The following is a 21,350-nucleotide window of genomic DNA, read 5'->3' on the forward strand; positions in this document are numbered from 1 at the left end:
GCAACTGTGAATGACTTTCTAGGGCCACCTAAAGACTCAGATAAAGAATTAAAAACTGGTTTTTTCTTCTCTTCTGTTCCTTATAATTACTAGCATTGCACTCACTGTAGTTCATTTTACCCAGTAAATTATATCTGCCTTTTCATAACAAAATTAGAAGGCACACAAAAGAGTAAGACACAGTTTGAACAAACAGAGCAAGCATCAGAAGCAGACCTGGAAGACGGAAGATCTGCTGGAATGATCAGATCGTGTATTTATCTTTTCTTTACTTTCTTCTTTCATTGAAAATAGTTTTCTTATTAAAATATATTCTGAATATCTGAGATCCTTCCCACCCCCACCTGCTGTCTGAATCAATACCCTTTCTGTCTCTTGTTAGAAAGCAAGCAGTCATCTAAAGATAAAATAAAACGAAAACTGGACTAGGACAAAATAAACAGAAGAAAAAGAAGCAAAGGAAAATCACTAGAAACACAGCTCCAGAGAGCACAGATGTTCATATACACAGGAATCCCATAAAAACCAGAAGCCAAAATATATACACAAAGGATCTGTAAAGTTAAAATATAAATTCTGACAAAATGTGAGACAAAGAACCTTCAAAGATGCCAATGAATTCATTTCGTGTTTGCCATCTACTGGACGCAGGGCCTGCCCTTAAGAGTGGTTTGTGTCCCCAGTGACACTCTGTTGGAGAACACTAATTTTTCATTTGTGAGTGGTTATAAATTGGGGATAGCTTCTGTGTTAGGGTTGGGGGCTTGGGTCTCCTTCCCCTCTTATGGCTGGAACCCCGTAGGTTCAGACCTGCGTGGGTCCTGTGCATACTGTCTCAGTCTCTGTGGGCTCACATGGGCTTCAATCCGGTGTTTAGAGGGCCTTGTTTCTTTTGTGTCCTCCATCCTGTATGGCACTTACAATCTTTTTACTTCTTCTGCGGGGCTCCTTGAGCCCCGAGGGAGGATTCTGATGGAGACATCCAATTTAGGAGTGTTTCAGGTCTCTCACTCTCTGTACATTGCCTAGCTGTGGGTCTCTGTGTTTGTTCCCATCTACGGCAGGAGGAATCGTCTCCGATGATGGCTGAGTAAGGCTCTCTCATTTATGAACATAGCAGAATGTTAGCAGTCACTGTATGGCAAACTTCCTTTAGCAGAACGGTTTTCCCCTAGGTCCCTGGCCTATCTGGTCTCAAACTCTTGGCCACCTGAGCAGTGTTGGTGATGGATTTCATCTCATGGAGTGGCCTAAATGCATTCAGGTGTTGGTTAGTTACTCCCATAGCCTTTGAACCACCATTGTACTAGTGCATCTATCTTGTAGGCAGCTCATCATTGTAGATGAGTTGGTGGTGGGTTGGAGTTTACTTTTTTCCTTTGGTAGCATGCCGAGTACCTTCCAGTACTAGGGACACTTGTCATTAGGGGTGACAGCCCTAGGTAGGCATTTGCTTGACTTCTCCATGTGAGTTGTGTAGGTGTCGTCTCTGGCAATGGGGCCTTATTGTTGGTTTGTGGAGGTCAACCAGTAGCCTTGGCAATAGCCTGGTTATTTTGGAGTGGTGTGTTTTTAAGAGTGATTTCTTTATTATATTTGAGTGTTCATGCAAGTTTGTATCCTCAAAATTTTTATCTTCAAAATGTCTTCTCTAGCTTTTTATTTTGAAATGTTTCACAATTTGAAAAAGAAGAGAATGGGCAGCTCTACCTCTGTCGCTTAGGTGTACCAAGGGATACTTTAGCACCGTTTACTTTCTGCCTCTGTCTGAACTCCCAATCTGTGAAATCACCTCTATCTTCTTCAAGTATCACCTAAGAACAAGAACATTCCATGTTTCCCCATCCATTCTTAAGAAAGTGTTTACCTCGACTGGGCTTGATAATACATGTCTTAATTGTAGCACCAGGGAGGCAGAGGCAAGTGGGCCTCTGTGGGTTCTAGATCAGCCTGGTCTACGTTTTGAGACAGAATCTCTCAAATAAAGCAGAACAAACCAAAGCCAACCAAACATCAATCTTCACCAAACCAAACCAAACCAAACCAAACAACAAATGTTTAGCTTACGGAGATATCCTCATAAGTCAATTGGAAAAGCAGTGTGTGTGTTCCTGTAACAGATTTTCTCAGTGGACAATAAAGTCTGCCTTGCCCACTCCACGGGTGAGTGTCTGGAAGCTGCTCGGTAAGACACTCAGGTTAGGAATCTAGCTCTAACTTCAGGGACCTTATAGCGGGAAGTGTTTGAGGGTCACATTAGATAATACAGAGGAAGGGACCCTTTAAAATACAATTTCTGCTGGTGTCAATAGAAATTGCTTTTCTTCCTGACTAGTTTCTCTCAGTGAAAAAGGCATCTAGGAGATGGGAATTTCAAGGGAACACCAGAGGGTGCTGTGGTAGCATTTTGAAAACTAAGGTACCAGAGGCATAGTGGTTATGTTAAAACCCTTTGCCCTTCTCAGACAAATGTATAGTAGTGCTGTGATCAGATTGCCTTTTAAACTCAAACGCTGCATACTATTATAGGAGTGCATGAATATTGTCAATAATGTTAGACACACAAAACAGCTTTTGTAAGTCAATGTGTGCCTTGTTATGTTGGGAAAACACATTTTGATATGCAGATTTACTATCCCAAAGAAGGTATATGTGCCTTAAAACTTTAATCCTTCGACTGGAACATTGGCAAATAAAGAGCAGGACAGTTATTTACAGCAGCAGAAAGTACATTGCCCAGAAAACCGGTCATTACTATAATACTTTTTGTTTTTTCCCTTTGGAGGGAATCAAGTCCTAGTGTGTTTCAGTGGCCTGGCAGTCTGGACATGTTGAAGTGTGTGTTGCATCTAGCTTTTCAGGAGGCGGCATTCATTAGTGAAAGAGTGCTTGTGGGGAAAGGAGCCGGCTGTCAGAATGTAGACTTTCATGTGTTCTATGCATTGCAAACCGCATTACTTGTATGTGATATTTTCTTAAATAAGATCTCAATCTGTAGCCAAGGTTGGCCTTGATTAAAGAAAAGAGGAATATAGAAAATGTTATTGAAAAATTCCACTCAAAACAGGAAGTCTGCCTCCAGATAGTGTCTTCTCTATATAGAAGATACCTTCTATATATAAAGATAACATGGTCTCCTATACAAGACCGGCACAATGACAACACAAGTTGAGATTGCAACGTGGACCGGAGAAGTCTCACAAGACACACCCCTAGATGAGGACCTACAGGCAATTAATGGCTACTGAGAGAAGAAGCTAGGTTTCCTCTAGGAAGAAATCCCCAATAGGTTTTCCAATCCCTGTTGATTAGTCCTGAACACATAGAGAATATGAGTGATACTAAATGGATCAGCAGATTCTAATTGTATATATCTGTGTTTGTGTGTGTGTGTGTGTGTATGTATATATGTAACAATTGAAGACGAGGTCAGGAATTTGAGAGGGAGTAGGGGAAGGGATGGGAGAGGAGCTGGAGAGAGAAGATGGATAGAAATGATGTAAATACAGCACTTATATATGAATTCTCAAAATAAAGCCCCCAAACAACAACAACCAAAAAGAGTGAATATAGATTATTTGGATGCACATGAAAACAAACTTGTTACCAAATGTGCTTCCTGTCTATATATTTAAAGATTGTTCTGCTTTAAAGGAGGTTGCAAGATTTGAGATTTGAGAAACAGTAGTAGCAACATTTGTTGAGGTTTCTGTAAAGTCACTGAGTGCCCAAGGCAATGGAAAATGAGGCATTTTGTGGTGGAAAGGTCTTAAACGGAGGTGGGTATGGAGCAATCTAGGTATCAAGGAAATAAAGGAGAGGAGGGGAGGTTGAAAGAGGAGACAAAGCATGCTGGGATAGCATGAGAGGCCAATACCTGGGAAGTGTGTCTTAGCCCCGCAACACTGGCAAAGGAAACATGCCCAGAACAACTTTTCTATTTCTAAAAAACAGTTTTCAAGAAGCAGGGACAGGACACAGGCCTGGTATCAGCACTTGGCCACAGGGAGGAAGATAGCTTATTCATTTGAGACCAGCTTGATCAGTGTCATGGTTTTGAGACAACCAACCAGCCAGGAATATGAGCCTCTGCTTTAAGATATCATTGCCCCCCTCTCCCCAGTCAAGGTTTCAGAGACGTTTTTCTCTCAGAACTCAAAACAGGTGTGATGGTTGAATAAGACTGGTCCCCATAGTCTCATGTTTGGGAATGAAACTGAGAAAGATTAGGAGGTGTGTCCCTGGAGATGGGCTTTGAGATTAGACCTAGTCTCTCTCTGCCTCTGTTTCTCAGGTGTTGTGATTAGGGTCATGATTTACTTATTTTTATTTTCTGTGTTTGAGTGTTTTGCCTGCATGTAGGTAAGGCCTGTCTGGTTGGTGCCCACAGAGGTCAGAAGAGGGCATTGGATGCCCTGGTACTGAGTCACACAGTTGTCAGCTGCCATGTGGTTGCTAGGAATTAAGCACAGGGCCTCTGGAAGAGCCAGTGCTCTTAATGACTTGGCAATTTCTCCAGACCTATCTCCTTTATTATAAGTACATTGGTACATTGTTCTCTGCTCCTTTTTTCCTCTTTGTTTTTGGAAATAGGAGTATCTCTGTGTAGCCCTGGCTGCCCTGCAACTGGCTTTGTAGAACAGGCTGGCCTCAAATTCAGAGGTTCACCTGCCTCTGTCTTCTGAGAGCTGGGATTAAAGGTGTGCACCACCACTGCCCTGTTTGTTCTTTATTACTTTCAGTTGACTTGAGGAAAGAGCATCAGCTTGTGCCAGTTACTGTTTCTTGTCCAGCAAATCACAAAATTTAATGTATTATAATTACCAGGCAAAAGGACAGTACTTTATAGAGAGAAAGTAAGAGTATAGATGTATTTTTTCTTTTAAACATTTTCTTTTATGTAGATTTTGATATCCCATTACTTACGGTTGTAGTGAATGATTATAAAATGGGGCTAAGAGTTTGAAATGAACACATTAAAAAAGAAATTAGTATCTGTTAAGATTAGCTTATAGTTTATTAGAACACAGAAATAAGATAATATTTTATATATACACACATGTGTGTGTACTATGTTTTTTGCAGTACAAAAGTCTCTTTATTGTGGAAAGCTGTCGACATAGAAGAAAGTGAAGAGTAAGAAATTCCGTGTGTTCATCCCCCAGCTTCAGAAGTTACAGATATATAGCCAGACCTATTTATTTATTTTTTCATTTCCTACTCCCACTTCTGAAAAAAAAGTTTTAAACAATTCCTAAACATATGATTGTATTTATACATACGTCAGGTATCTTTTCATTCCTTCATCCACTTATGTTTTCACACGTGCTAAGCCAGCAATGTGCCCGTGAGCCACAGACCCACCATCGGTTATTTCATATAGGAAACCTGAATATATCTTACAGGCACACTTGGCCTATCATTTATAGTTAACTTATGTTGAGGTACAAAGTGCAGACTTGTGCTCCAACTCCTAGCTGTCTTTGGCTCATCGTGTGAAGCAGCAAGCCAACCAGACAGGCTCAGGTCCAATCAGATAACATTCCAGATTGCTTCTCTATCTTCAAAAGGTCAGGATTATTCGGATGCTGATAATAATAACAATAAAGCAATAAATACTATTTATATGAACATTTATCCAAAGTACACACGTTGTTTTTCTTTTCACTTCAGAGTTTGAGCTTTAGAGAAACATGCGCTACTAACATATCCTATTTATGTGCAACAGTGGGGCTCATGCTGACACTGAAGGCATGTGCACAGTGTGCTCTGGTCAGATCCCCCCCCCCTTCTGTCCCACTCCTCCCTGCTAGACGCCACACCGTTAAGAATCATTTCTTCTCTTTTGTCGCCTTCCTCCATTCACGGCGTTGATAATATTTGTGACAGTGCTGACAGACGGGGGGGGGGGGGGGGGGACAGTGGAATTTTGACCTGACAGAGGGAGGCCCTTGCTGCTGGTGGTGCTGTTGGGAATTAAGGCACACCAGCTGGGGAATGAGGCGTTAGCATTGAGAAGACGCCACTCCTGGCAAAGTAGGACATCAGAGGAGAGAGAGGTTGATGCGCTTGCTGGCTGCTTTCTGAAAACTCTGATGGCACTCCCGAGTCACCCCATGTGTGTAAACAAGGACAGAAACCCCGGCACAGACCCCACAGTGGCAGCTGAAGAATGTTGTGTATGCAGGTGCCGTGCCTAAATATGTCCTTTACCCGGGAAACGGAAGTTATGTGTTCTGTGTGCTTTCCCTTCCCTCCTTTTCATCTATGGAGTTAGGAAGACAGGAGGACTTCCCCTCTCATAGGATTCCTGTGCCCGTGTGGTGAAGACCACTTGTCCATTGGGAGACAGATAGGCAATTCCCTTAGGACCAGTGAGGGAGTATGAAAGTCACCTTAGGAAGACCTACCCCCAAGCTTCTGCTCATCCTCTAATTGCTTAGGAATTCCTTGTGGAATATGGGAGGTTCGGCCCTCTGCTAACAATGCAGCATGACATTTCCACTTGGCTACTACTACTTAGCATTCCTTGTGGATGCATTCTGTGACTGAGAACTTCAGGAGAAAGGGGTTGCAGTAGAAGAGCTATGAGCCCCGGGTTCTCAGGCCTCCCAACCCAACTCCTGACTTGAGAAATCCTGTAGGCACGTTCAGATTTACAAGGGACTTATCTACTAGGTTTACATAATGTAGCTTTAAAAATAATCATTTTTTTCTCTTTTCTGAACTTTTTGATATGATGTGCCTGACGTGTTTGCCAATTGGGACAGTAAATGTCAGTGGGATATTTTCTTCTGTTTCTTCTCCATGAAATAACCTGGGTCCTTACCCCATGGACCCCTTTTCTCTTCCTGCAATGCTTATTCTCTGCTTCCAACTCCCATCGCTTTCACTTTAGTTTAGGGCCCAACACGTTAGTTATCTCGCCTCTTCTTTGCCATGTCTCTTAAGTTCTTTGCCCTATTTCTCTTCTATATATAGGCTGTAAATTAACTAAAATAATTAATCCCACTATTGCCCAGTCCCCAGCCTCTGGGAATCCCTCATTTGGAGCATTGCTATAAATGAATATTTAGGAACCAATGCTGAGACACAGTGCATCTAAAGTTGTCAGGCAAAGTGATCTTACAGGAGCCCCAGGACAAGCCAAGGCAGAGAGAGCTCAAGTTCTATACATACCTGATACTTTCCTCTCTCTGTTCACATCTCAGTGGTTGCACAGGGCTCTGACCATTAAGGCCCTTTGTTAAATCACAGAAAACGATTCTAGACTTAGGCACACTGGGCCAGAGGAACCGATGTTCTATGATAGAAATCTCTCCTTCTAGGGAACAACTGGCTTGAGCTAACTGTTGTTTGTGAAAGGGAAAACATGTACCCGATATGCCACTACTGTATACCGCATAGCGTATAGCACTGTGTATTGTGGAAATGGAAGCCTTTCTTTTCCCCAAATGGCTGTTATTTGATCTGGTGATTTTGATGTAGAGTCAGAAGAGACATCCGGTTAGTTGTTGGTTTCAATAAAAACCATAAAGTTTGGGGTTGGAAGATGGTTCCCTGGGTAGGAGCATTTGATGATCTTGCAGAGGAGCCAGGTTCAGTTCCCAGCATCCACATCAGGTGGCTCACAAATGCCTGTAATTCTAGTTCCAGGGGATCTGACATCCTATCTTGACCTCCTCAAGCACCTACATGCACATGGTGCGTGCACACACATACTCACATGTACACATAAAATAAAAAGTCATAAATAAAAAAATTATAAAGGATTTCTAAACCACCCAGTCACAGACTTGGCTGCTTACCTTTTTCCTTGGTTCATCAGGCCGATTGCCTCATTGATTTTGTCGAAAGGTAGGTTATGGGTCACGAGTATGTCCAGATCGAACTGCTTATTCATGTAGGCAGTAACCAGGTGTGGCACGGAATCCACACTTTTCCAACCTGCAATTTGGCCACAGTGTCACATAAAGAAAGGCTTGTCATCTGACGTACTGAAATAGTTTTAATTTTTCTTATTTAAAGACATCTTTCTGGAATTCATACATCTACAAAATCTACTTTGTTAATAGATCCCGAGCTTTCTCTCTTGTCACCTGTCCCACCTCCTGCTGGTCCCCTTCTAGTTGAATGTCCTTTTGTTTATTTAAATCTAGATAAGTGTGCTTGTTGAAGAGGTGAGATTTCTAGGTCAGATTTGGGTTGCTTTAAATACAATAAGCTTGAACTTTGCTCCACCTTTAATTTTATGGGTTTATTATATTAAAAAAATTTTCTGCCGGGCGGTGGCGGCGCACGCCTTTAATCCCAGCACTCAGGAGGCAGAGGCAGGCGAATCTCTGTGAGTTCGAGGCCAGCCTGGTTTACAAGAGCTAGTTCCAGGACAGGAACCAAAAGCTACGGAGAAACCCTGTCTCGAAAATAAAAAAAAAAAAATTTTTCTTTGCCAGGAAGTAGTGGCACACATCTTTAATCCCAGCACGTGGGAGGCAGAGGTTGGCAGATCTCTGAGTCTGGTCTGCAGAGTGAGTTCCAGGACAGTCAGGCTACAAAGAGAAACCCTGTCTTGAAAAACCAAAATAAGTAAGTAAATAAATAATAAGGTTTTTCTTCATAAGAAAAAACCAAGATTATTATCCACTCTAGCTAAGAATTTTACCTTAATTAGACCAAAATTTCCCTTTTGTTTCTTTCAACCGATTGTCTCATTTCAACCAATTTTTCCATTTTCTTTTGAGATAGGTTCTTGTTGTGCAGCTCAGCTAGGCCTTCAACTCAGCATATGAAGGCTTGCCTCAGACAAGATCCATCTGTGTTACTCTCTTGAGTACTGGGATTCCTGGCTTGTACCGCTAAGCCCACCAGTTATTTAAGCTGAATTTCAATTTGCAAGTTGTAATCATATTTCCATGCAAACCTCATTTACTTTTTTTTAAAAAAAATATTTATTTATTTATTATGTATATAATATTCTGTCTGTGTGTATGCCTGCAGGTCAGAAGAGGGCACCAGACCTCATTACAGATGGTTGTGAGCCACCATGTGGTTGCTGGGAATTGAACTCAGAACCTTTGGAAGAGCAGGCAATGCTCTTAACCACTGAGCCATCTCTCCAGCCCCCTCATTTACTTTTTAAATGCTGGAGTAGTTTTTATATATACTCAGTGTTTATACCAATGATTTTTCTTTTCAAAATTCAATAATCTTTCATAATTTTATATAATAGTAAGAAAAATAAAAAACTTTGAAAAAAAAAACTGACCACCAAAGAATGTTCCTTTGATAGACCGGCCCATTATCATGTCCACAGTGGGTATACTCATTTCATCCACCTTTGCTCCAACCACAGTACACGATCCCCAGCCAAATGTCGTGCAGTCCACCGCTGCTTTCTGCAATGTCAAACAAAAGATTACCTGGGCAAGTAGAGGACTAGACATGAACTCTAGTGTGCCTATATACAGTACTCCAGGAAATTTTGTACGATGTCAGTAACCTAAGAGGCTATGCTAAGGAGGTCATCACCTCATCTGATTGACCCTTGAGGCTCTGCTCTAGTGTTCTGTAATGTGAAACCTACAAAAACAGTTCTTTCTTGTTTTGTTTGTAGTTCAAGACAGGATTTCTCTGTGGAGTCCTCACTGTCCTGAAACTTCCTCTGTAGACCAGATTGGTGTCAAACTCAGAGATCCACCTGCCTCTGTCTCCCCAGTGCTGGGATTAAAAGCATGTGTTATCACAACTGGCTTAAAAAATAATCTTAACAATCAAAAAGATATCAAAAGGAAATGGGACATGTTTTACCTTGTACGAATACCATTGTTTGGCTGAGCCTGCAAAGTATAACATGCATACTGAGGAACATGAACATGGAATTAAGAAGAGTCTGTAGAGCATAAATGTTAACCAGTAATGGTTTGGCAATCTAACACAAACATTTACTAAAATATAAGACGTTCCTGGGGTATGGGATCAAAATATTGAAAAGTATGAAAAGAGAGCTAGTGAGTGACTCAATAGAGCCTGAGAAATGAGGCACACATTGAATACTCAGATTTAAAAGTAGAATAAATGGGAAGAAATGCTGTTTAAAATTGAGCAAAACAATGCTAGAAAATAATACTTTGTTTCCCTGCATTTTTTAGCCTACAGTTAGGATATATCCTGCCTGTAAGGTCTGTCTTTTGTTGAGATTGTGAGGCCATGGATTTGAACTTCCTTGGTTTCTGGGTCTCCACATGGAAGAGCAGCCCAAGAGATGGAGATATACGCTAACCATTGACTGAGACAGAGAACATTGTAAATCTGGGGTTCATGTAGAAATGCTAAAAACTGAAAATACAAGTTTCAGTGTGGAAGCCATTCCATGTAGAAAGCCACAAGGCAAACAGATAAACATTTTAGATCTTCTGAGTCTCAGAGAGAAGACACATGCAAATTTTGTTCACGTCCTTTGTGGCCAACTTGATTTTGAACTTTTGAGGTGATACTTTTCAAAAATCTTTGCTGGCTTCACATTGCTGAACACTGCATTGGCTCCTTGCCTCCAGGTTCTTGCCCTGTGTGAGTGTCTGTCCGGGTTTCATTCAATGATGGACTACGATGTAGAAGTGTTGTCCAAAAAGGCTCTTTCCTCCCCATGGTGTTTCGTCATGGTGTTTCATCACAGCAGTAGAAACCCTAAATAGGACGAAGTCTAATGCTAGCTATCATAATAAAAAACTGTGGCCGCTAAGCTGCCTTTCACTGTAAAAACTGAGCTGTGGGATGTGCAGAATGGACATGGAGCTCAGCAGACTGCAGGGTGGGAAGCCCAGAATACAGAGCACAGCACAGATAAGCCTTGAATGTGTGCTGTCTTCAGTAGCTGTCAATGTGTACCAGCTTTTACCACCTGCTAGAGCCTGTCAGGACGGAATTGCTTTCTTCCTGGCTCTGTTCTGTTCCAGAGAATGCACTGGTCATGTAAGACCCAGGGAAGGATACAGCACCAAGTGCATCTTTACAGCTTTTCCCCCTTTTAGCCACATGGAAGAGCAGGGTTAGTAACAGGGTGCATGACTGTGTCACTCACACGGGAAACATCGCAGCTGCTTCTCACCCACATCAGTGAAACAAGAAGAAGAAAGGTGGATAAGTAAGATGATAAATTCTTTGGTCATTTTGTCCACAAACAAGCAAAAATAAAATCGGTATCTTAAGAAAGTACAGCCGGGCAATGGTGACACATGCCTTTAATCCCAGCACTTGGAAGGCAGGCGGATCTCTGTGGGTTTGAGGCCAGCCTGGTCTACAAAGTGAGTTCCAGGATAGCCAGGGCAACACAGAGAAACCTTGTCTCGAAAAACAAAACAAAAACCAAAACAAAACAAAAAAAGAAAATGCAAACTATGTGATTATTTACTGAAGAACAAATCTGGGCACCCCTAGTTGAAAACTATAGAGATGATCTGTCTGTGATGGGTGGTCCATCCCCTTTTTCATTGGACCTGATGGAGGCGGGGAAGTTCCCTAGCTATGTAAAAATAAGGAACCCCCAGGTTACCTGTGAGAACTAATTGGAGTCATCGTGGAAAACAAAATTTGAAACTATTGTTTTCTTCCTAAGAAGAGATCTCAAAAGAGCAAACGTGTAAGCAAGTGGTATGGCTGTTGTCTTGGAGGCCTGAGCTCACAGACCACACTGGCATTATGAAGTGCCATAACTGAGACTTGTTCTGACCATGTCCTTGAAGGACTCATGAGTTGGTCTTCTGTGTGGCCATGTTGATAACTGGTGGGATCTTTAATAGGCCTAGTGGACAGACGTACTCCCACCGTAATCCCACTCGTGGGGTGACGCAGAGAGGAGAGTCTTACCCGAGTTGGCCCTGTGCTGTTTAGATTTTTTTCAGCTTCCAAATGTAAGCAAAAGAAACCTTTTCTCTTGGTAAGCATCAAAAGCCCAGGCAGTTCATTATAGAACAAAATCAGACTGACGCAGAGGCCGCAGCAATGAGCTTTGACGGACAGTGTGGCTGTCGATGATTTGTGGCTCACAGCTCTTTTCTTTCTGGCTTTTGAAAATATTAATATTAAGGACATCTACTGCTAGAAACATGGCTCGCTAGAAACATTTCCCTTATTAGCTGGTAATTAAAGAGCATATTAGAAGTGAGATGCAGGGACTGAGGACAGGGAGAGAAATCCACATACCAAGGTCTGAGCTGTTCCTGCACAGTCCAGGGAGAAATCCACACCTCCGTTGGTCAGTTCAGTGATGACATCCTGGACGGGTTTATCTAGGTCTTTGGGGTTAAGGCAGTCAGTGGCTCCCAGGGCCTTGGCTCTGGGAAACTTCTCACTGTTGATGTCAACAGCTATGATCCTGGAGGCGCCTGCTGCTTTACACCCGATTACGGCAGAAAGGCCTACGCAGCCCAGGCCAAAGACGGCACAGGTGGAACCAGGGGTGACCTGCAGGTGGGAGAATACAGAGTGGCTGAAAGCCGATGCTCTCTCTCAGCTTTGTCTCTCACGGGGGAGGGAAAGATGACATTAAAAAATGCCTGTTATAAAGCTATGATGTATCCAGTGGTGAAAACCTGCCAGTGTGAAGGCAGATGCATTCCTACCAAAAGTTGTAAACTTATTTAAGGGCCATTAACGTATCAGTTCATAAGGAGCAAACCCAAGTGGAAAGAATTCTTATTCCACATTGCCCTTCAGTGATGTTAGGAACCAATAAAAAAGCGCACACATTCCGAAGGTGTTGTCTTCCCATTGAAGCTGGGTCAGAGGTGAATTGGCATCTGCGGTTCTAATGGACCTTATTTTGCTGCACAGTTGTTTTTGAATAACCATTAGTATTTCTACAAGTGTTAGTGGATACACTTGATTATTGCAACTTGTCACTTCTTTTAGGTGGGATGAAGTCTGACTGTCTTTGCATGGAACTGAATGATAATCATTTGCTTGTTGGAGACACTCTTAGGCTACAGTGGCCTTGAACGTTCATTGAGACAATCTTGCGTAGGCCTCTGCAGTGCTGTATAGTTCAGGCATGAGATACCATACTTGGTAAATTTTTAGTTTCATTTCTACGATTTCTCACTACAGCCATATATGGTGGCACTCTTCTCTCCTTGTGACTTAGTATCTTCCTCCTGAGTCCAGCCAGGGTACTTTCCATTCCGTTTCCTTAAATTAAAATAAAACCTATCCATCTAGGCCTGGTTTAAACAGCATTCTCTCCATGAAACTGTTCTTGATTCTTCAGTCAGAAATCGGTACCGTTTTGCTTTTCTTGTACCATACACAGTCATTTACAACCCACCTCTCTCTTTCTTAGTTTGGTTTTGAAATAGGGTATCATTGAGCTGGTGGCCCAATGAAAAAACCGACTCCATGGATAGTATAGACTCACTTGTATCTAAAGTATCTAGTGGAGTCAGCAAGGAGAGGGGGGCTTCTTTGCCTCAGTGCTTCAGGGATGTCTGAGGTATCCACCTAAGAAAACTTTTTTTTTAAAAAAACTATCTTTCTCTTTGTTTGTATCCTAGTCAGCCTTGCAAGAGTGTCCAAATTCTAATAGGATCCCAGGAACACATCTTGCAAGAACAGACTCTCTTGAAACCGCGAAGGGATGGGGGGTGGGTAAATTCTTATTAATTGAGGGAGAATAATTTACAGAACCAGGGGAAAGCTGGGTGACTAAATGGAGATAGGTGGGGTTTCTGCAGTTGTTGTCCATGGGTGAGCATCATACTTAGAGGTCATGTTTAAGTGAGCTGTATTTAAATCAAGGGCACATCTATATGAAGCTTAATATGCAATATAACAATATGCTCACAACTGTTGATATGATTATTTAGAGACATATAATAGCCCGCATAAAATCACAGAGGCTGAACTGGATGGAGATGTAGCTCATTGGTACGGCATTTTCCTAGCAGGTTCAGGGCCTTGGGTTCAAGCCCCAGTATGTGGAAAAAGAAAGTCACAGGGGCAGTAAATGATACAGCTAATTTATAGTGGCAATAAGCAATGTGGCCAGATTGTGAGAACAATTCCATCTCCTACATACGACATTGTCTCCCAGTAACCTCTGTTTGCAGACTACATGGCATTTAATGCTGTACCTTGGCAGTGTTGATGGCAGCCCCGTAGCCGGATGAGAACCCACATCCAATCAGACAAACTCTCTCCAGGTTTGCCTCGTCATCGACTCTAGCAAGATTGGCTTCTGAAACCACAGTGTACTGAGAGAATGAACTGACTCCCATGAAATGGTAAATTGGCTTCCCTTTGCAGGTGAATCTGCTAGTTCTGTCTTCCATGAGCTCTTGATCAATATTGGGGCACTTAAAGTTCCTAGAAAAAGAAAAGGACTCGGTGAAGAAGATATATTGTATATCATATGTTTGTCATGAATGTTTTATGGGATTCAGTGGAAAAGTTGGGAAAATAATATGGTGTTTTTCATATTCATACATACTATTTTTGAACTATTTTAGTGTGAATGCCAACAAACTTCTGTTGAATGTTTTCTGTGTGTCAGGAGCTCTTTTAAGGGCTCTATTGCCAAGCCATATTTTTTTTCTGACAGAAAGTTCAAGTAAAACTAAAACTAGACTAGTAAAATGCCCCTCCATGCATTCCAGTGACCTCCAGCTTAGCTAACTGTCAAGTCCTGACCAGTCCGTCACGTTTCACCTGCCACTCCCTCCACAGTGCGCACCTCGTCTCCCACATCACACGGTTTCATCTGTATCGAGACATCCCAGCACATTGGCGAACTGTATTTTATTAAGATGTCTTTTTAATTACCCCCATATTGTAATTTCCTTGTGAAAAACTGGAGTCGCCAGTCCCATAGATTTCCCCCCCTTTTGAGTGTTGCTGGTCATTCTACTGCAAGCTGGCTTAACATGTCTCTCTGTCTCAGCATTGCCTTTTAAGTTAGAAGTTTTTATAGAAATGTCTGATTCAGAATTCACAGTTTTTGGGGGAATACTTCAAAGCTTACAATATGATCCATCTGGAGAGGTCATTGCATATTGTTGTTTCTCTTCTTATACCAGTAGAATTCTTGGCCATGGTCTAAATCCATCATTTTATTAAGAGTTTGCAAAAAAGTATAGTTTTCATTCAACCTTGAAAACGGATGTTAGTATCTTCTTGTATGTAGAGAAACAGAGGCATGGGTATGAGTCATATGATTTTATTTTTGTAAAATATTTGCTTATTGTGTGTGTATGTGTGCATGAGTGTATGTGTAGCACATGTGTGCAGGTGCCTCAGAGGCCAGGAGAGGGCACTGCATCTTCTGGAACTGCAGTTATAGGTGGCTGTGAGCCACTATGCAGATGCTGGTAACTGAGTCCTCTGCAATACTAGTGACCACTTTTAACTGCTGAGCTATCCCTCCAGCCCAGGCTTTAACTTCCTAAATAACATGCTTCAATCAGCATTCAAGACAAATAAATCTTTCTGTGGTATCAATAAAATCAGTCCGAGGTGAGTAAGATTCACAACTGTTGAGTCACAGTGTCTGTGGAAAAACCCGGGTTCAGTACCTGAAGCTGTATGGGCCTGGAGTAAGCTGATGTGCTCCTACATATTCACGCTCACTCCCCTAGAAGTAGATCTAATTTGAACTTGGAATTTGTTGTTCCAGTGATGTGTTTATACTTTTGTTACATACACATGTAACCATAAATTCTGGTACTGTCTTTCTGTGATACAGAAAGTATGTCCTTTAGCATCTTGCTTCTTTCCCTTAACATGTGTGCAAAATTAGGCTAGTGTGTGTATTTTAAGTCTATCTGTTTTCATTATATGGTATTTCATTGTGCCACTGTCTAGCAGTAGATAAATCTGTTCTTTCACTGAAGGTCATTCTATGGTTTTTATTGTTCTTATAAGCCATGTGACTGAACATTTTAGTGTGTTTCTCTTCCTGTGTGTCTGGAACAATGTCTTCTAGTCACATAGAAGAAGAATTAGTAAGTGTAAGGTTCTTACTCATCTTTCTACCTCCATGTATGTTTGGCCAGTGTGTCTGAGACATTTATGCCTACTTACACTCCTATTAACAGTGAAGGGGACTTACCGGAGTTTCCTGCAGAGGTTTGTAAGAGGGCTCAAACAGAACTTGCACTTTTTACACTGTGGTGCAAAGAATGGGATTACTTTGTCACCTAGAAAGAAAGGCCATAGTTAGAAGGTACCTAAGGTGCAGCTGTAGTTTCTGAAGTGCAGCTAGGATGTGATTGGTGGCAGAGAACTTGCCTATTTATGCAAGGTCTCAGGCTTGATCCCCAGCCCTAAGAAAACTTGCTCTCAGATAAATCAGTGGCAAACACCACTTTTTTTTTCATAGTATACATTTTATATTCAACAAGAATATACTATTTCAGTAAAATAGAACTTGTGGGTTCTTTCAAGTACTGCACTTTTTTTTCTTTCTTAATCTGCTCAGCAGCCAAGTAACAACCTGTACTGGTGCTAACAGGTGCAGAGTTCTGGCTGGGCACCTGTTCCCTGACGTCTCTGGGTATGACTTTTGTTTGCTGCCTTTCCAAACACCCTGTGTGGAGTAGAGAGCATCCTTGTAGGGCAAAGGAGGGAGGACATGGTAGGCTAGAAGTAGAGCATAGACTTTATATCACGGCCCATGTTGCATCCTTCTGATTTACTTTTAAATCCCATATCTTCTAGCTCCTCATCCAGTTCCTATTTGGTTCCATGATGACCAACATGATGGCAATTAACATGTGATCAGCAGTTAGTGTGTGGCAGCCAAATATCACTAATGTTGTTATTTTACTTCTCACAGCTATCATTTAGAAAAACTGCAAGTCTAATCACACAGCCAGTAAATGACAGTGAGGACTAAAGGTGGACACTGGTCACACCTTCAAGGATGCAGGTTTGAGGGAGCAATCTGTTTTTGTGCTCATGCTTGGAATGGAAAATACTAATATGTTTCCAAGTTTGGATGGAGGGGTGATATGGCTCATCAACTCTCACATGGGAAATGACAAGTGTACACTGTTGTAAAATACGATGAGCCACTGGCTTGCTTTTTTTATGTTTTATCTTATGAACCTCCAAAGTGACACTTAAGCTAACATTGACATGTGTGTGATGCTTTCCCCTTAAGCCTTCTACAAGCTTTCCCTCTTGGCATAACCACAAAGTAAATTCCCATTTCACATGCAGGAAGTATTTGTGAACCGCGGAAGCTTCAGTTTACACTATCCCTGTAACTTTGCTTTATAGGACAGTTTTTCTGTTTATGTGAATAAAGTGGCTGCATTTCCAGGATTTTATTAGGCTGTTCTGGTTTCAGATATTCTGCTTTTTTGTTATGCCATGACAGATTATTTGTGTAGGTGTTCCTTTGTGAAAGGTGAACTCTGTAAGCGGAGTCCAGATGGCACAAAAACACAGGCTGTTAGTTGTGAGTCTTCCCAGGGAAGGCTGAGAACTTCTAGTCCACTGAAATCAGAAGGTGAAATACCTGGCTTGAAGTTGGTGACTCCTGGCCCAACGCTTTCTACAATTCCTGCACACTCATGGCCAAGGACGACCGGGAAGAGAGCTTTCTTCTTAGGATTGGTAGCATTGATGTCAGTAGGACACACACACATGGCGATTACCTACAAAGCAAGACCGACTAGAGTTGTCATTCTGTAGCTGTGTTCCTAGGCCCCATGGTGTCTTGGAGCATTATAGCAGTACTAGTATTCAGTAAAAGAGTTATATTTTGAAAAAAGGGGACTTATACAATTACTAGGTTTATATTCTTTTCTTCTTGGAATCAAGTTTAGTTTTCTAATTTTCTTGTTGCTGGAAAAAAGAAACAACATTGGTGATACTGTCTCTAGGAGAGGAAAAATCTCAGGGAAGAGGGATGAGAGAAAGCACACCAGGCAGTGGGGAGAACATAGGTCTACACCACTTGTTCTGCTGTGTGGAGACTGCCTGAAATGAAGTGGAGGTAATAAATCTCCTGTAGTAAAGAGAAACTATGTCCAAATCTCTCTCCAACTTGTCCCTGGGTGATTCTTCAGATTTGTGCATGAGGCTTCTTCATGCATCCTCACACACAAGCCTGTGATAGGTTGGTCCAGAGGGAAAATGGATAACTTCGGACTTGCTCTACTCCTCCCTACTGACCCAGCCCTAATCCCTCCTCTTGGCACCACGACCTCTGTGGTCCAGGGTGGCTCTCCAAGTTCTCAGCCTCCTTTGCTTTGGGCCTACTTCCCTCTCTCCCTTTTTAAAATATCACTTTCCTATAATTAGCATTTGGAAAACAAAAAGAAAACCTAATTCTAATCCAAAGTTAAGTTACTTTGCTGATTCTTAGGGTTATTGTCAATATTAAAATAGTTGAATTAAATTTCAAGCCCACTGTACAAAAGCATTCTGTGGTAGTTTGAAAGACAATGATCCCCAAAGGGAGTGACACTATTAGGAAGGGTGTCTTTGTTGGAACAGGTGTGACTTTGTTGGAGGAAGTGTGTCACTGCAGAGGCAGGGTTTGAGGTCTCATATATGCTCAAGCCACACCCAGTGTTTCAGACCACTTCCTGTTGCCTGTGAGTTAAGATGTAAGAACTCGCAGCTTCTTCTCTAGCACTGTGTCTGCTTGCATGCTGACTTGTTTCCTGCCATGATGATAATAGATGGAACCTCTGAACTGTAAGTGAGCCATCACAATTAAATGTTTTCCTTTTTAAGAGTTGCTATGGTTACGGTGTCTCTTCACAGCAATAGAAACTCTAAGACACATGATAATGCTTCGTTTTAAATTTGGATCTAAAAATATAGCTGGCCATAGGAGAAAGTCAGTGTTTAGTTCAGAGACATGTATGTGTTGCCCTGCTAAAGTCCCTGCTTACCTGAATTCGAACTTCATGAGCCCCAGGGGGAGATACTTCAACTTCTTCAATGCAAAGGGGACTGCCTGTTTCCCAGGCAATGGCTGCCTTGCATGTAATAACCTGCAAGAGAGAGGAGGGAGAGAGAAGATAGGTGAGAGGGACAATTGTGGTGAGGGGAGGGAGGGAAAGATAGAATAAGGGGATTTTGTCCAAACAGGCCAGTGCCATGATTATATGAAGAAGGGGTTTGTGACTAGATGCATGTAATGAAGATAATACTTATATTATCTTCAGGGGATGATTTCTTAGCATAAGTTAATGTATATGCTATAGCCATTGTAGTTTTTATCTTTTGAAGAAACAGATATATGAAGATTTACCCTAATACTATGCCTACATATTTATCTCTATAGCAAAGAAGATATATAATTATAAGGCTTAAAGTTTTGGTAGATGCTCAGTGCGCATTTGTAACCAGCTCTAAAATACCTGAGCCCGTCATTAGAATAGGTGTGATTTGCTGTTAGAGTGTGGTCATTGAACCAACAGGTATTCCTGTCATTCTAGAACTTTTAGAGAAGAAAATGCCACCCTAAATGCACTAACTTGTGATTGATTAAGGTCTCCAGATTGTAAGGAAAAAAAATCTGGGAAGTGGCTTACACAGTCAATTTATCAGTAGAATGTAAGTTAAATAAAAATTGTTCTCTTCCAGAAAGTGGGAAGTACACTTGAACACACTGGCAAAGGAGTCCTTTTTGATTTTTGAGATAGGGTTTCTTTGTAGGTTTTGGTGCCTGTCCTAGAACTAGCTCTTGTAGACCAGGCTCCAAAATATACAAAGAAACTCAAGAAATTTGATATCAAAAGAACAAGTAATCCATAAAAAATGGATTACAGACCTAAACAGAGAACTCTCAACAGACAAATCTCAAATGTCTGAAAGACACTTAAGGAAATGCTCAACATCCTTAGCCATCAGAGAAATGCAAATCAAAGCACCTCTGAGATTCCATCTTACACCTGTAAGAATGGGCAAGATCAAAAACACTAATTAATGACAACTTATGCTGGAGAGGATGTGGGGTAAAGGGAGTGCAAACTGGTACAGCTCCTTTGGATATCAGTATAGCAATTTCGCAGAAAATTAGGAAACAACCTACCTCAACCCCCAGCAATATTGCTGTTGGATATATACCCAAAGGATGCTCAATTGTACCACAAGGACATATGTTCAACTATGTTCATAGCAGCACTATTTGTAATAGCAAAAACCTGGAAACAACCTAGATGCCCCTCAACCAAAGAATGGATAAAGAAAATGAGGTACGTTTACACAATGGAGTACTACACAGCAGTAAAAATAATGACATCTAGAAATTTGCAGGCAAATGAATGGATCTAGAAAACATATTGAGTGAGGTAACCCAGATCCAGAAAGACAAATATAACAGGTACTCACTCATAAATGGTTTCTAGACATAAAGCAAAGAAAAACCAACTGACAATTCACAATCCCAGAGAACCTAGACAACAAAGAGGACCCTAAGAGAGGCATACATGGATCTGCATGGGAAGGAGAAAAAGATATGATCTCCTGAGGAAATTGGGAGTGTGGAGGTCATGGGAGAGGGTAGAAGGGGAGGGGGAGGAAGGGAGGAAGGGGAGTGGAGAAAACTGTATAGCTCAGTAAAAAAAAAAATTGTTCTTTCTAAGAATTGAGTTAAAGTACATGAAAAGAAGCAAAACACAGGAAGTTTTACAATTAATTCTTACATTAATTAGTCTCAAATTACATTTTAAATTTCAAATATAAGTAAAATTGGAAGGAAATTGAAAGAAAGTCTATAATCTTTTGTCCTTATTATTGCCTGTACTGTTGGAATAATTTTTTTAACCATTTGAAACCTTCTCAATTGTTCTTTGCAATATTTAATTATGATTTAAATTGTTATTTCTTCTATTACAAGTGCAATATACATTCATTACAAGAAATTTCAAAATATAAGTAATAAAAAAAATCCACCTATACTTTTATTACTTTCTTTCTCCTTATGTTGTAAAGCCCTCGGGTGTCCTCACATGGGGTCATACACACAGCATTTAGTAATCTACCTTGTCCCATTCATTCCCATGCTATAAATACACACGCTGCATTGATGCTTAGAGCAGAGGTAACTTAATTTTCCCCTCATCCTCATTTAAATAATGTGTGAGTACCCAAGAAGACTTCAGCAAATCCAGAGTTGCTTTTTCTTAGAACCAATTTCTAGCTTGTGGACTGTTCCTCTCCCTTTAGTTGGCTTTAATTTGCTGTGCCTTGATTGTAACCTGGGGGGCAGCATCTTCAGCAAATGTGCAGAGACCCAACAGAAGCAGAAGCTAAATGTAGATACAGGTTGTTTACTTACTTTTCCCTTGGTGCCCATTTTCCTCGGGAAGCTTGCTTTGGAAGTGTCTTTGTGACTGGTC

The 21,350-nt window shown here is 41.3% G+C and overlaps 1 protein-coding gene across 1 annotated transcript; it reads right to left on the reverse strand.

Moving 5' to 3' along the window:
- Positions 1-4,994: 4,994 nt before the first annotated feature.
- LOC121450014 (all-trans-retinol dehydrogenase [NAD(+)] ADH4) lies at positions 4,995-21,350 on the reverse strand. The gene is made up of 9 exons (XM_041654676.1): positions 21,290-21,350; positions 18,897-18,998; positions 17,510-17,648; positions 16,097-16,184; positions 14,124-14,355; positions 12,199-12,459; positions 9,266-9,395; positions 7,809-7,947; positions 4,995-5,588 (listed from the first exon to the last, which is right to left on the reverse strand). Exons 1-9 carry the CDS (start codon positions 21,305-21,307, stop codon positions 5,564-5,566), a joined length of 1,134 nt encoding a protein of 377 aa, XP_041510610.1. The 5' UTR covers positions 21,308-21,350; the 3' UTR covers positions 4,995-5,563.

This window comes from Microtus oregoni, unplaced genomic scaffold (genome assembly GCF_018167655.1).
Source record: "Microtus oregoni isolate MIOR12 unplaced genomic scaffold, Mior012 000000F_ref0000247, whole genome shotgun sequence".
Classification (NCBI taxonomy): Eukaryota; Metazoa; Chordata; class Mammalia; order Rodentia; family Cricetidae; genus Microtus; species Microtus oregoni.